The 12,545-nt window shown below is 39.9% G+C and overlaps 1 protein-coding gene across 1 annotated transcript in view; it reads left to right on the top strand.

The window, feature by feature from the left end:
• Window positions 1-1,612: 1,612 nt before the first annotated feature.
• Window positions 1,613-12,545, top strand: part of PELI2 (pellino E3 ubiquitin protein ligase family member 2) — a 27,427-nt gene continuing 16,494 nt past the window's right edge. The window contains exons 1-2 of the mRNA XM_023763422.1: window positions 1,613-1,731; window positions 7,176-7,277. Coding sequence (XP_023619190.1) covers window positions 1,711-1,731; window positions 7,176-7,277 — 123 coding nt within the window. The 5' untranslated portion in view covers window positions 1,613-1,710. The remainder of the gene's footprint in view (window positions 1,732-7,175; window positions 7,278-12,545) is intronic.

Here is a 12,545-nt window from a genome sequence, read left to right as displayed (position 1 = left end):
AGCAGGACAAACCAGGTGGTCATACTGAGACAACCACCTGGCACGAATGTTTTCTTTTGCCCGATGTTCAGTCATGTTCTGGGTTATCAGTAGATAATGCAGTGAAGCAGTGCACTGCCAGTGACCTCCTGGGGCAGCTGTCATGTGACCATGTATGCTGATAGCCTCCAGTACAACCCCCCACCACTGCTCAGACCACAGTGTCCACAGTGCTGCATAGTGAAATCATTCAGCAGTTATTACTGCACAGTTCACCGCAAACTCATTCATTTGCTAACAAATGTGCACATTTCTGCCATCAACATAAACATCAGAAGTTGTCTTTGAATGGAAAAGGTTCGATTCATTGGCCTCATTCAGTCCTGCCTCAAACAGATTCCATTATTATGCTTTCCCACACCGATTAAAATGTTGTTTCTGTAGCAGTGCACCCTGTCATTGAATGCTTGTACTTAGGAACCAGAATGGCTGTGAGAGGCCAGTGTAGTTATTTTCCATTTTATCAGATCCTTTCTGCAGCAATAGTTTTGCACTTATTTATTTAAATTGTATACTGGGCTGAAATAAATTAACAGTTAAAGTGGCTGAAATTAAACCTGCCTAAAACATGCAGAATAATTGGCCAGGGAGCCGGTACTTACTCTACCATGCCTTACTTAAGAGGGCAAGTTGTGGGCATCATTTCGAAGGTTATTGGGAACACAAGCTCAGATTACATTCCTTGGTGGAACTCCAAAGACAAAGAGGTCACTGGCTCCCCCCAGGAGAGTGTACAGGACACTTCCTAGGTCTTTCCCAGCAGGTAGGCTATCAGAACAACTCAACTTCTTTCTGAGGGGTTTTGTTGGGCACCAACGGATGGGGTGCAGTGAATAGCATCAGGCATGTGATGCAGAGCTCTTCAGAGCAGCTCTGTGAAAACTTGAGATTCATCTAGAAAAGGTCCTTCAACGCATAAGCCTCACTAAGGCCCTCTCTTTTGAGAGAGAAAAACAACACTAATTATATGTACTCATGGAGGAAAGAAAGTATGCAGGTTGCTGCTGTTTCCAAAATTGCATTCGTTTGATTTAGTAAGATGCTGTGTAACCCAGGAGCAGTGGTTACATAGCAGTCAGCATCCAGGACGTCAAGACAAGAGGGGTTGGTCAGTCCCTGAGTCATTTGGTTCTAAGACATAGTAACAGAAAACTAGATGTGGATTTGAAGAAAAAGAATTTCATTTGAAATTCAGATTCTCTCTCCCTCTCTCTCTCTCTCTCTCTCTCTCTCTCTCTCTCTCTCACACACACACACACACACGCTGAGTCTAGGTTAGTAAGGAATGCCCCATTTGTATACCTAATATAGGTGGTTTGCAAAGTTTGGCTTCATAACTTCTGACATAACTAGTTATTTTCTTCTCCTGTTTTCCTAGTATCTCTTCTATTCCTGCTCCAAATATATAAGGACTAAAAATTGTCCATATGACATACTTCTGCTTCCTCTGAAAATTCTTTGAATGCTCTCCAGATTCCTTTTATATATTGATCTATAAATATTCATTTTATAATATAACTCCTAATATAAAATTTTCCTCACATCTCAGACATCCAACAACTGAAGATTATCCCACAGATGACGCCTTACTGTGTTCAGGAGCACATGAAACTTCCTTTAGGAACACAGCCCCTCTCTTTGTAAAAGCACTCTGCTCCCCATACCTGTCCCATGCCCTTGGGCATGGGGAAGGTGAGCACACAGATTACCATAATGACTTATCATAAATACTAACAAATCAGAAAATGCCCTGGCACCAGTAGGCCTTGAGAACTGATTGGTTCGGTGGTCTTCTGTTGTGTAGCTAACTATTGCAAAACTTAGTTGTTTAGAAAAAAACATTTAATTTTGTTGATAATTTTTGCGAGGGTCGGGAATTTTGAAGGGCACACATGGGCAGTTTGTCTCTGATGCACATGGCAAATGCCTGGGCAGCTGAAACTGAAGGATTCGTGTCCACGGTAGCTCCTCCTCTCCCATGTCATTTCAGTCTCCAGGGACTCACCTCCTGGCCTGGGTTTCTTATGCGATGGCTCAGGACTCCAAGAGCAAGTGTTCAAGGGTGGCAAGGGGGAGCTTCGAGGCTTCTTCTGTCCTAGCCTCAAACTTCCAGATGTCACTTATGCTGCGTTCTGTTGGTCAGCAAGTTACTAAGGGCAGCCCAGATTCAAGGGAAGATGAATTAGATTACACCTAATCTCCAAAGCAGGAAGATGTGGGCTGTCAAGGAGCTGATTGTAAAACTCCTTTGGGGAATAAATCAGTTTTGTAATTACTGGTTGCCCAACAACTACTTTGTATTTGAGGAGAAAAGTGACATGTTGCATATGGTTTCTTCTATTTTGTATTTGACTTTTGCTTAATGTAGTACAATTGGTGACCCTGACTTTGACTCGCCATTAGTTTAAGTATGGTAATAATGCTAATTGTATATGGACAGCAGTGGCGAGAGAGGGCTCTGAGATGACAAGAAGCGTTTAAGTCAGAGTGATTGGGAATGTAGTTGTACTTTTGACTGAAATAGGAAACCCAGGAGGAGCAAAAACATTTGGGCCCAACAATGTAATGATACTTTCTACTGCAGGTAACAAAATACCCAACCAAAGGCAACCTAAAACCCTAATTTTTCTCATAGAAGTCTGGGCAGATAATTTTAGATTTGGTTCAACTCAAAGATGTCCAGCCCCAGACTGCCTTTCTGAGCATCTTTGACCTTCTTCTCTTGTTGCAAGATAGCCACCTCAGCTCCAAACATCACATTATTTTTTTTTATTGACAGAGAAAGGAGAGGATCTCTCTTGATGTCTCCTGTCCCTGAGAGCTCCACACTGGTCATGATTGGGTCACATCCCATGTGCTGGCTTCAGAGGAGCCTGGGAGAGCTGGTCATGGCGTGCTTTGGCTTTTTAATTAGTGGGAAGCCAGCTCTGCTAATAGGGAGAAAGGCATTAGGTAGGAAACCAGCATCTGCCTCAGTGATGAATTCTTTTCTCTCCCTAGGCTCACTTAGCAGCCTTACAGAGCTTGAACTAAATGGGCTAAATTATAACTATGATAAATTAGTGTTTTTTAGAAACCAGTTTCTCAGTGGGCTTTTTCTATTTTTGTGATTGAGAGCTAACCCACTGCTTCTTAACAAATAAAAGATTTGAGTATGTCCCTTACACTTTTAAAATATAAATGAAAGCTCTTTGGCTGCCATGAAGACATATATCCATCCCATTAGGCATCGTGCAGGATTGCCTTTCTGGTATCATTACACATTATACATCTTCCTAAGTGCCTTATGTGTGTGTGAGTTTGTAAGAGGAAGAGAATCCCGTAGACATTATGAACCTTGTTTGTTTCAGAATGGAGTCTCAGAACCAGGACAACCAATTCTCTGTTCCCCTGAATGGCAGAGGATGACTGAGCCGGGCCCATGGCACAAGCAGAGTAAAACTCAGAAAGCATAGATCTCGGCTAGAGAAAGGAAGTGTCTTGGCTAAGAATGGGCATAGTGTGGGCATCTGGAATTGCAGAGTAGTGCTTAAATTCCTAAGCTGGGTAAAGTTGGAATCCTTTATTTTGTGGATCTGTAATTGTAACGGTCTATGCTGTAATTTTCCAGTGGTGATATTTTTCACTGGATAAAATTCACATGTAATAAATTGGGGCTGAGAGTGTCGCTAATGGTATCTTTGCTAGAACAGTAGGAGGAGGAGGGGAAGACCCGAGGAAAGAAGCCCTGACTCTCATTTGCATCTGGAGCAATGTATGCTTTCATCTGGCATCCATTGAATGCCTACATGCCCATAGTGCTGGGCATAGAAGAAGAGACCAGACCAGGGCTGCCTCTGAGGCACTGGCAGCAACCCTGCCTTCTCATCGCTGGAGAAAGTGAATGTGGGAAATCACCAGTGTCTACAGCAAGCTGGTTGAGCTGGTTTTCCTTATAAAGTGTTTAATTTCCAAATTTGAGTTGGTATAGTAAAATCACAGTATGTTACAGTAATTGTGTCTGAACTAAATTATGGTGAGTGCCAAGAGAAGGCCTTAGCCACTCTCTGATAGTTCAGAAATAGATTTCAAAGCAACTTTGTGCCTTAGGGGGAATTTCAGTTCCATAATACCTGAAAAGATTGACTCAAGTCAGTGAATCTGTCATTTACTAAAAGGTGTATTTCTAAAAGTCCTGTTTTAAACGTTAAAGGTATTATTGAAAATTTGATACCTCTAACCAAAATAAAAAAAGCTAATGCCTTATATACTTCCAGAAAGTAAGCAAAAACGGATGTCAAGCTTATACTCTTCCCCTTAACTTCCCCTAACCACACAGATCTGGCCCCACTCTAGACTTTAATATGCAACCAAGATTACATGAGCCCTAATTCATGTCATCAGGGGAATCGGGCACCTCTCCCAGTGGTGGCCTTAGGTGTCCTGGTTTTGACTGCCACTTTTTGCTCCAAATCTTAATCCTGGCTTGAATCCCAGGCTTCAAGGGCCCGCGCATTGCCATGCCTCTCTCCGCTGTGGGTACAGCCTGTTCGGGCCCCAGGGCACTGGCATTCAGGTCTCTTTTACGGCAAGCCTCCTCTCCTGGCTCAGCACTAACAGGGAAATCACTGCAGAGTGAGTGAGAGGTGGCTGGCACCCCTCGCTCCTCTGTCATCCCTGCTACAGGGCACTGCATTGCTTGCTGGCTGGGGCCACCCACCACCTTCCGGGACTTGCTTCACCCTGCAGAATCTCTTCCCACTTCCTAGTCTTTCCCACATCCAGAGGCTTCCAGAATGTAACCCTGGGCTGGGACTTCCTTAATCACAAAGTCTCAGGAAAGTGTTTTTCTAACCCCAAATCACCCACCTTTCCTAACCCTGGTGATTCAGGTTTAGCCATATTAAAAAAACAAACAAACAAAAAAAAAAACCTGGCAGAAGTTTGAAATTATAAACTTTCTTTAGTGGGCTCAATATTCAGGGTATCCTGGGTCAGGCATTCAAGACCTCAGAGTCCCTGAGCTTTCTTCCCTGTTTGGGGTTGGCCAGCAGGGATTCACCTACATCTCTGAGTTTCTCTTTGCTATGGGCATTTCCCAGGTATGGCTCCACTTCATATAAATAGACTTTTTAATATGTTTCATAGGCATATAATAGTTCAAATCAGAAGAATAATTTTAGAATAAAACACCTTAGAAGAATTGGGTCAATACCAACTTGGAGTCTATAAAAGGGCTATTTCTGGTGCCTGCCAGAGTGGCAGTGGGGGGGGGGGGGCGGGGGGAGGTCTCCAGGCTGTGTGAGGTCATGGGGTGAGTACAGCAAGTCTACTTGGGGCACCAATGTCCCAGCAAATTTGGAAGACCTGTTTAAATGTTAAAACTACAAGCATGCTATAGGGTAGAGTACAAAGTTTATAATAATTTTAAGGTAGGAAGTTTTACCCATGAAGAGTTTCACTTCAGGGCTGCTGTCCCAGACGGCTCCAGGGGGTCAGTTAAGGCAACTATGATAGAAGTTTGAGAAACACTGTGCTTAAGAAAGTACAAAAATGTGTAACTGTAAGAGGTGTTATGCTATGGCATTGGTTACTTCTTATTCTGCAGATAATTGGCAAACTACAGACATTCTTGTTTTATGTAGCATGTGTGCCAAGAAAGTTATGTTTGAGTTGATTCATTTGTAAATTGAATACTTGTAAATGCAGTAAACACTTTTTTAAAAATCCTAAAATAAATTATTGTATACATACTCCCTGGTTATTAGTTTTGTAAGTTTGAGTTTAATGAAGTTATTTTTCTTAAAATGGATTTTTGTCACTTAACTATAAAGATAAACATCAACTCATCTTAAATTGGAAATAGTGCTATATTAATTTGACGTTCAAAAAATGTCATTTTATCAATACCATTGAATTATCTGATTCATACCAATAAAAATTTAAGATTATATTTGTTGCTGAAGTGGAGTAGTATAAGTAGTATTTTTTAGGTTCCTGCTCATATAAAATATTTTTATTTTTATTTTTAATGCTTAATATTATCTTAATGAAGCACATACAACAGAACATCAGTTTGGTCATGCAGTTTCTCAGGGCAGCTGATTAAATAAGCATGAGATGAACCAGGCTAACTTCTAACTTGATTTGGAATCTCATACTATTTATTACTCTAAGCAATTATGTGAGCCAAATATAAATGTTCAGACATTTTCAGTAGCACGCTGTATATGTCCAGCTACTTCCAAATGCTTTCTTGATCTTCAGACGGTATCATCTTCAGTAAGTGTCTAATAGGTAGGCTTATTAAAGTTTTATTGTACTTAATGTAAAGGAGTGGAGATGAAGATAAAGTAGAATGGATAAAGTGTCATTGGAATAATTTGAAGTACAATTTAAGTAAACTTTGTTGTTAATTTGGAAATTTAAAAGTATGTGACCACAACTTAAGATGCATTCAAATATATCATTATGGAGGAAATAAGAACAATATTGTATTATTGGTTTCTAGATTTTTTTGAATAAGACTATTAACTTTAGTCTAAAAATATAAAGATAAAGCCAACTTAGCTACCCTATTTATTAATTCAGTAACTATCTGAGTTAAGCAACTGCTTTATAGAAGATTTAAATAAGATGTAGAACAGTATAAATATGATTGTCAGCTAGACAAGTACATTACTATATAGAAATTCTTACAGAGCATTAATTTTTTCAGTGAATCTTTTAATATGATTATAATCTCTATTACACAGGAAAATACTATAAAAATGTTATTGACTTACCTATGTAGTGTGAAAAAAGTTTTAAAATTTTAAATCAATCATATTAGTCTAAAATTTTATCACTGAGTTAAAGTAACAGAAAGTAGATGTTTTCTGGACTATGATTAAATCAAGACTTGCAAACTAGTAAATTAGCTTTGAATTGAAATAACTAAAATATTTTTCATATTAAGATAGAATATTGGGTAACACCAGAAGTTCGACTATTGAGTGCTCTGAATCAGGGCACAGCACAGGGACAGGCTCTGAGTGTTAGGAAAATGCTGACTTGCGTTGGGTTTTGCTGGTAGAATGATATCTCTACTACAAACGGAATTGTGAGTAAGTTGTTGAAATTTTAACGAATTTTTATTTTTTCTATTTCATTATTAGGCCATCAGCTGCAAAGGTCAACACAGTATATCATACACTCTGTCAAGGAATCAGACTGTGGTGGTCGAATATACACACGATAAAGATACGGATATGTTTCAGGTAACATGTTTCTTTATAGTGGAAATTTTAAGACATTATTCCTTCAGTTCTATATTTTGATATGTGATCAGACCTTCTAGCACATTAGCTTTTAGTGATACCCAAGGGGAAAGAGGTGAGGATTATTCCTATTTGGTTTTTGAGAGACTAAGAAAACTTAATTCTAAAACTGCAGAAGGAAGTATAAAGGCTACATTCTCAAATCTCAATGTAATAAAAATAGACTTTAATAAGAATAAAACTTTTATAGCCAGCTACTTTTAAAAGTCATCATGTTTAAAATACTTCCTAAATAACACTTGAATGAAAGGTGACATCAAAAATACAATTTTAGGCCTTTTTAAAAAACAACTGGGAACATTATATTGCAAAACTCATTTGATATGACTGACAGCATACTCAAAAGAAATGTAAAAACTTAAGTGCTTTTATTATTTGGAAGGGAGGAAGCAAGGGAGGGAAGAAGAGAAGCAGAGAGGATCGAAGGGCCAGGGAAGTGAACATTTATCTCAAAAAGTTCTGTTTAAAAAAATGACACTAAGAAAGTAGAGGTTCAGGAATAGTTCTAGTGATATATATTAGAATATCCAGAAATACATCAAAAGAAAGTAGGAGGAAGGAAGTAATAAAGGGGAAAAAATTATCATTAGTTTAAAAAGAGAATTACTATATCTAAGATTTGGTACTTTAAAACAACAGAAAATTAAAATCAAGGCTAATTTAAAAAAACAAAGCAAACACAAATTGGAAACCATGAGGCTTTGCATTTATATATGGAGAGTTAAATTATTAAATGATGTTGAAACAAATGTCAAAAAAAAGTATCATAGATACATGAAAAAGGATTAAAATAACTCTTGCAAATAAGAAAATATGCTCAATTTATCAGACTGGCAAAAATCCAAAAGGTTTTGTCAAAGATGTGGGAGGCAGGCTTCTACATGCTATAAATTGGTATGATCTCTATGGGGTGGTGATTTGGAAATACCTATGAAAAATACAAAATGTTTACACTCTTAGACTCAGCTCTTCTTCTAAAGCTCTTTTCTTCCTAGAGATTTACCTCAGAGATACCCCTGCATACTTACAAAATGATATTTTTATCAAGTTTCTGCTTGACGCATGGTTTACTAACAAAAGATTACAAACAACCTAAATATACTTTAATAGGGGACCAGTTCCGTGAATTTGGGGATATAGTCGGGGCCTCCAAGACTATAAAACAGAATAAGTAGTCACAGAAAGAGTTCCAAACATATTTAAAGAATTAAATATTAATACTATTAAATATATTTTTATTGTGTCATTGATAGCATTATATTCAGTTAAGATTAATGTTGAATGTTAGTAAAGTAAATAATATTAAATATATTAAATTGTAAATAGCATATTAATCATTAAATATTAAATAAGTATTATTAAATGTTTAAATAATGGTTATATGCAATAAGTAAAGCAGTTGCCTTTGGGGAAGAGGGATAGGCAGGTGATATACAGGGAGGTATTTCATACTTTTTTATTTCTTGAACCATGTTAATGTGTTAGCTATTTTATAAAATGACTAAACAATTATGGGTAGATAGAGCCATCATCATAGTCATAGTCATAGGTATAGACAGTTATTTCAGTGCTAGTTTGAACTCAAAAGTAAGATTTATCAAATTCAGACAAAATATTAAGTGGTTTTACTCTTCATGCCATTTTATTTGATAATATTCCCAATATTTTTTTCTCATTCTACTAAATATCTTAGTAGTTTTAGATGGTAATATTAGCATCTATATAGTTGAGGAAGTGTTTAAGAATAACACTATTTTTTCAGTAGTTATTTCTTAAAAGGTGTGAGTGTGTTTATTTCACAGTGCTCAAGCTCACTGTCATAATCCTCCATTCACAGTTTCATTTCATGAGTGCCTACTGTGTGTCAGAAACTCACCTAGTTCCTAAACATAAACCACTATGGCTACCTCTCATGGAGCCTACATTCTAGAGGAGGCAAATAGACCACAAACAAGCAGGCATTCAGGCAGAAGGCCAAGGCCTCAGGGTAGGAGCAGAGTGAAGGAGGAGGGAAATGACCTGAGATGACCTTGGAAAGGTAGGCAGAGGCGGGGAGAGGTAGGGCCTTTAGGCCAAGTAAAGAACTTGGGTTTTATTCTAGGAGTTTGGGAGAAGCTATTGGAGGATTTTAAGTAAGAGAGAGTTATAATCTGATTTATGTTTTTAAAAGATAGCTCCAGCTACTTTCTGTAGAGGAGAATGTAGGAGGCCAGTGTGAAACTGGAAAACCAGTTTGGAAGCTAAGGTAATGCAATCCAAGTAAGAGCGGGTGGTAATTGGAACAAAGGTGAGGAAAAATGTGTTTTGGAGGTAGTGTGGACAGGATTTCAACAAGATTAAGCATGGGTGTCGATGAAGGAATCAAGGATAATTCTTGGTTATTGATTTTTAGCTTGAGCAAATTGGATGCCAGTCATTGACATAGGGAATCCAAGGTCTAAGGGGGACCTAGGTTCTGTTTGGAACATGTTACATTTGATATGCTTATTAGACATCCAAGTGTGTGCACAGGGTGTGCTAGTCTGAAGCTCGGGGGAGAGATCAGGGCTTTGCGGCTAATAGCTGGGATTTGATTAGATTACCCAGGGAGAGAACAAAAAGAGAAGGAAAGGGAGCTATTTACCAACTAGCCTAGAGGGGTTTCATTATTTGAATGCCAGGTACAAATGTGTCAGCATATGCTGGCTGACTATAAGCCCTGGAAACCTCCACAAGAGCCTTGGGAGAGAAGCTCAGTTGCAGTGGGTTGAGGAGAGATGATAAGGGAATGAGTAAAGAAATGGAAGCAGTAACTAGTGAGGGGTTTTTCAAGCAGTATTGCTGTTAAATGAATCAGAAATGAGGTAATAGTTTGAGGGTTGCCTGCAGGCAAAGGAAAGTGTTTTTTAAAGACGAGAGACAAGAACAGTGCTACTCAAACTCCTGGGCAGAGCAGCAAAAAGTCTGTTAACAGTAACTGGCACCTCGTTTCTCGAACTTAATTTGTTCCTGAAGGCTGTTTGAGAAGCAATGTGTTTGAAAACCGAATCATTTTTTCCCATTAGAAATTATGTAAATTGAATTAATCTGTTCCAGACCCCCAAATGATTCAGTTTTAATCTTTCTTATATACACTACGTGTCTAATTTACTGTTTAATTTATAAACACTTCTTAAATTTATCAAACTACCCACTACTAGCTTTAAACATATTTTTCATATATCACTGCCTCAGAAATGCTACCACCGGCTAACTGCTTTTCCTTGATCCAGTCAACAGCAGTTTTTCTACCTATTCAGTTGCCTGTGGTTGTTGTTTCATGAGCATTTTCACATCCTTAGCAACATTAGCACTCTTGATGGCCTCTTTATGTTTTAATTGTGCTAATAGTATATTTTGTATATGGGCCAGCAACAAAAGCATTCTCTCCTTTGTTTGTTGCCTGAGAGATGCTTTTTATCATGCTGAGGTATCAGCATGAAAGGGTTGTCAGGTGGAAAACTGAAGGTTTTGGTCAACCAAGACATTTTTTTATGAAAAACTTGGTCAAGAACCGAATTGTTCAAGATGGGAGCTGTTTGAGAACCGAGGGTAACACAGAGTGAGATGAGTAGGAAATTGGAAGCTGTTAAGCAGTTTGGTATTCCTGAAGCATCGGAATGGATGATCATTTTTCCAATACTCATGTTATTGTATTTTTATAAGGTATCAGTGGCAAGTTGAAATTTACAAAACAAAAAAACTCGTTCTTTCCTCCAAGGAGGCACAGATTGAGAAGCTCCAGGTGTGTTTGATAGCTGGCATGATCCAGTCTCCAGAGAGAAATTGATGATGCAGGAGAGAGGGGTGGCAGGAGCAAATATTGGGAGCAAAATCCTTAGGAGGCGGAGAACATTGGGATCTCATGCATCCGTGGAGAGATGGGTCCTGAATAGCAGCGGCAATATGTCATTCTTGTCTTAGGAGGGAAGCCAGATAACGTTACAGGTGCAGGGATGTGGGAAGGGTTGGTCGGGGAAATGTGAGGGAGGCCCTTTCAGATGCTCCCATACTATCTTACCTGTACTGACTTTGACTGACAATCAAGCAAACCCAAACTCTTCTAGGTATATTAAAATGTAAAGTGCTGAACGATGCTGTGTCTGTATCAGTAGTAAGGATTAAAGTTCTCCATGTGGCTACTGTATGAATATCAGCACTATATGAATATCTTGGCTTGTCTACATGAAATAATGTTAAGTTGATCCAGTAAACAAAAGAAAGAACAGGACCTAGTTTTTCCACAGTGGGTGAGTTTTCAGTAGGAAAGTGGCTCAATTTTTTTCCTGGCAAAAGCCCCCTGAAGTTTGTGTTCTACGGTATATCTACACTAATAAAAGCATAATATGCTAATTAGACCACGACCGCTACCCTTCCCATTGGCTAATCAGCGTATCCTTATGCAAATTAACTGTCAGCCAAGATGGCGGCCGGCAGCCATGCACTAAAGCGAGGAGGGAGGCTTGCTTCCTCCAGGGACTACAGACTCCAACGTTCCCCGCCTCACTTGCCGGAGTCTCAACTGCAACTCTAAGCAACTATTACTATGTTGCAAATAAGAAGCTAAACAAAACCGGCTTTCAGTCAGCCCCGGACCGCAACATTGTATCCATGTTTTCAGCAGCGAGGCCTCAGAGCTAAAGCTGGCCCAGAATAAAAAAAAAAAAAAGAAAACAAGGAGCGGTTGGGAGCTTATAGTCAACTGCCAGCGGGAAAACAGCCCTCAGCCCCTCAGCCAGCCTGGCCAGGCACCCCAGTGGGGACCCCAACCCTGATCCAGGACACCCTTCAGGGCAAACCAGCCAGCCCCTACCCGTGCACCAGGCCTCTATCCTATATAGTAAAAGGGTAATATGCCTCCCGGCACCGGGATCAGCAGAGCAGCGAGGCTCCCGGCACTGGGATCAGCGGAGCAGCGAGGCTCCCGGCACCGGGATCAGCATGACAGGGGGCAGCGCCCAAACCCCCTGATCAGCCCTGCTCTGTGCCTGATAGGGGGGGAGCTCCCCAATCCCCTGATTGCCCTGCGGCTCTGTGCGTGACAGGGTGCAGCGCACCAACCCCCGCCCCCACGGGCCCTGCTCTGTGTGTGACAGGGTAGAGCCATAACCTCCCCATTGGCCCTGCCCTGAGTGCTGACAGGGTGCAGCGCCCCTACCCCTTGATCCCCCCTGCTCTGTGTGTGACAGG

This window comes from Myotis lucifugus, unplaced genomic scaffold, assembly GCF_000147115.1.
Source record: "Myotis lucifugus unplaced genomic scaffold, Myoluc2.0 scaffold_284, whole genome shotgun sequence".
NCBI classification, from domain to species: Eukaryota; Metazoa; Chordata; class Mammalia; order Chiroptera; family Vespertilionidae; genus Myotis; species Myotis lucifugus.
The sequence above is the reverse complement of the archived record's forward strand: the minus strand, read 5'-3'. Positions and strand labels throughout refer to the sequence as shown.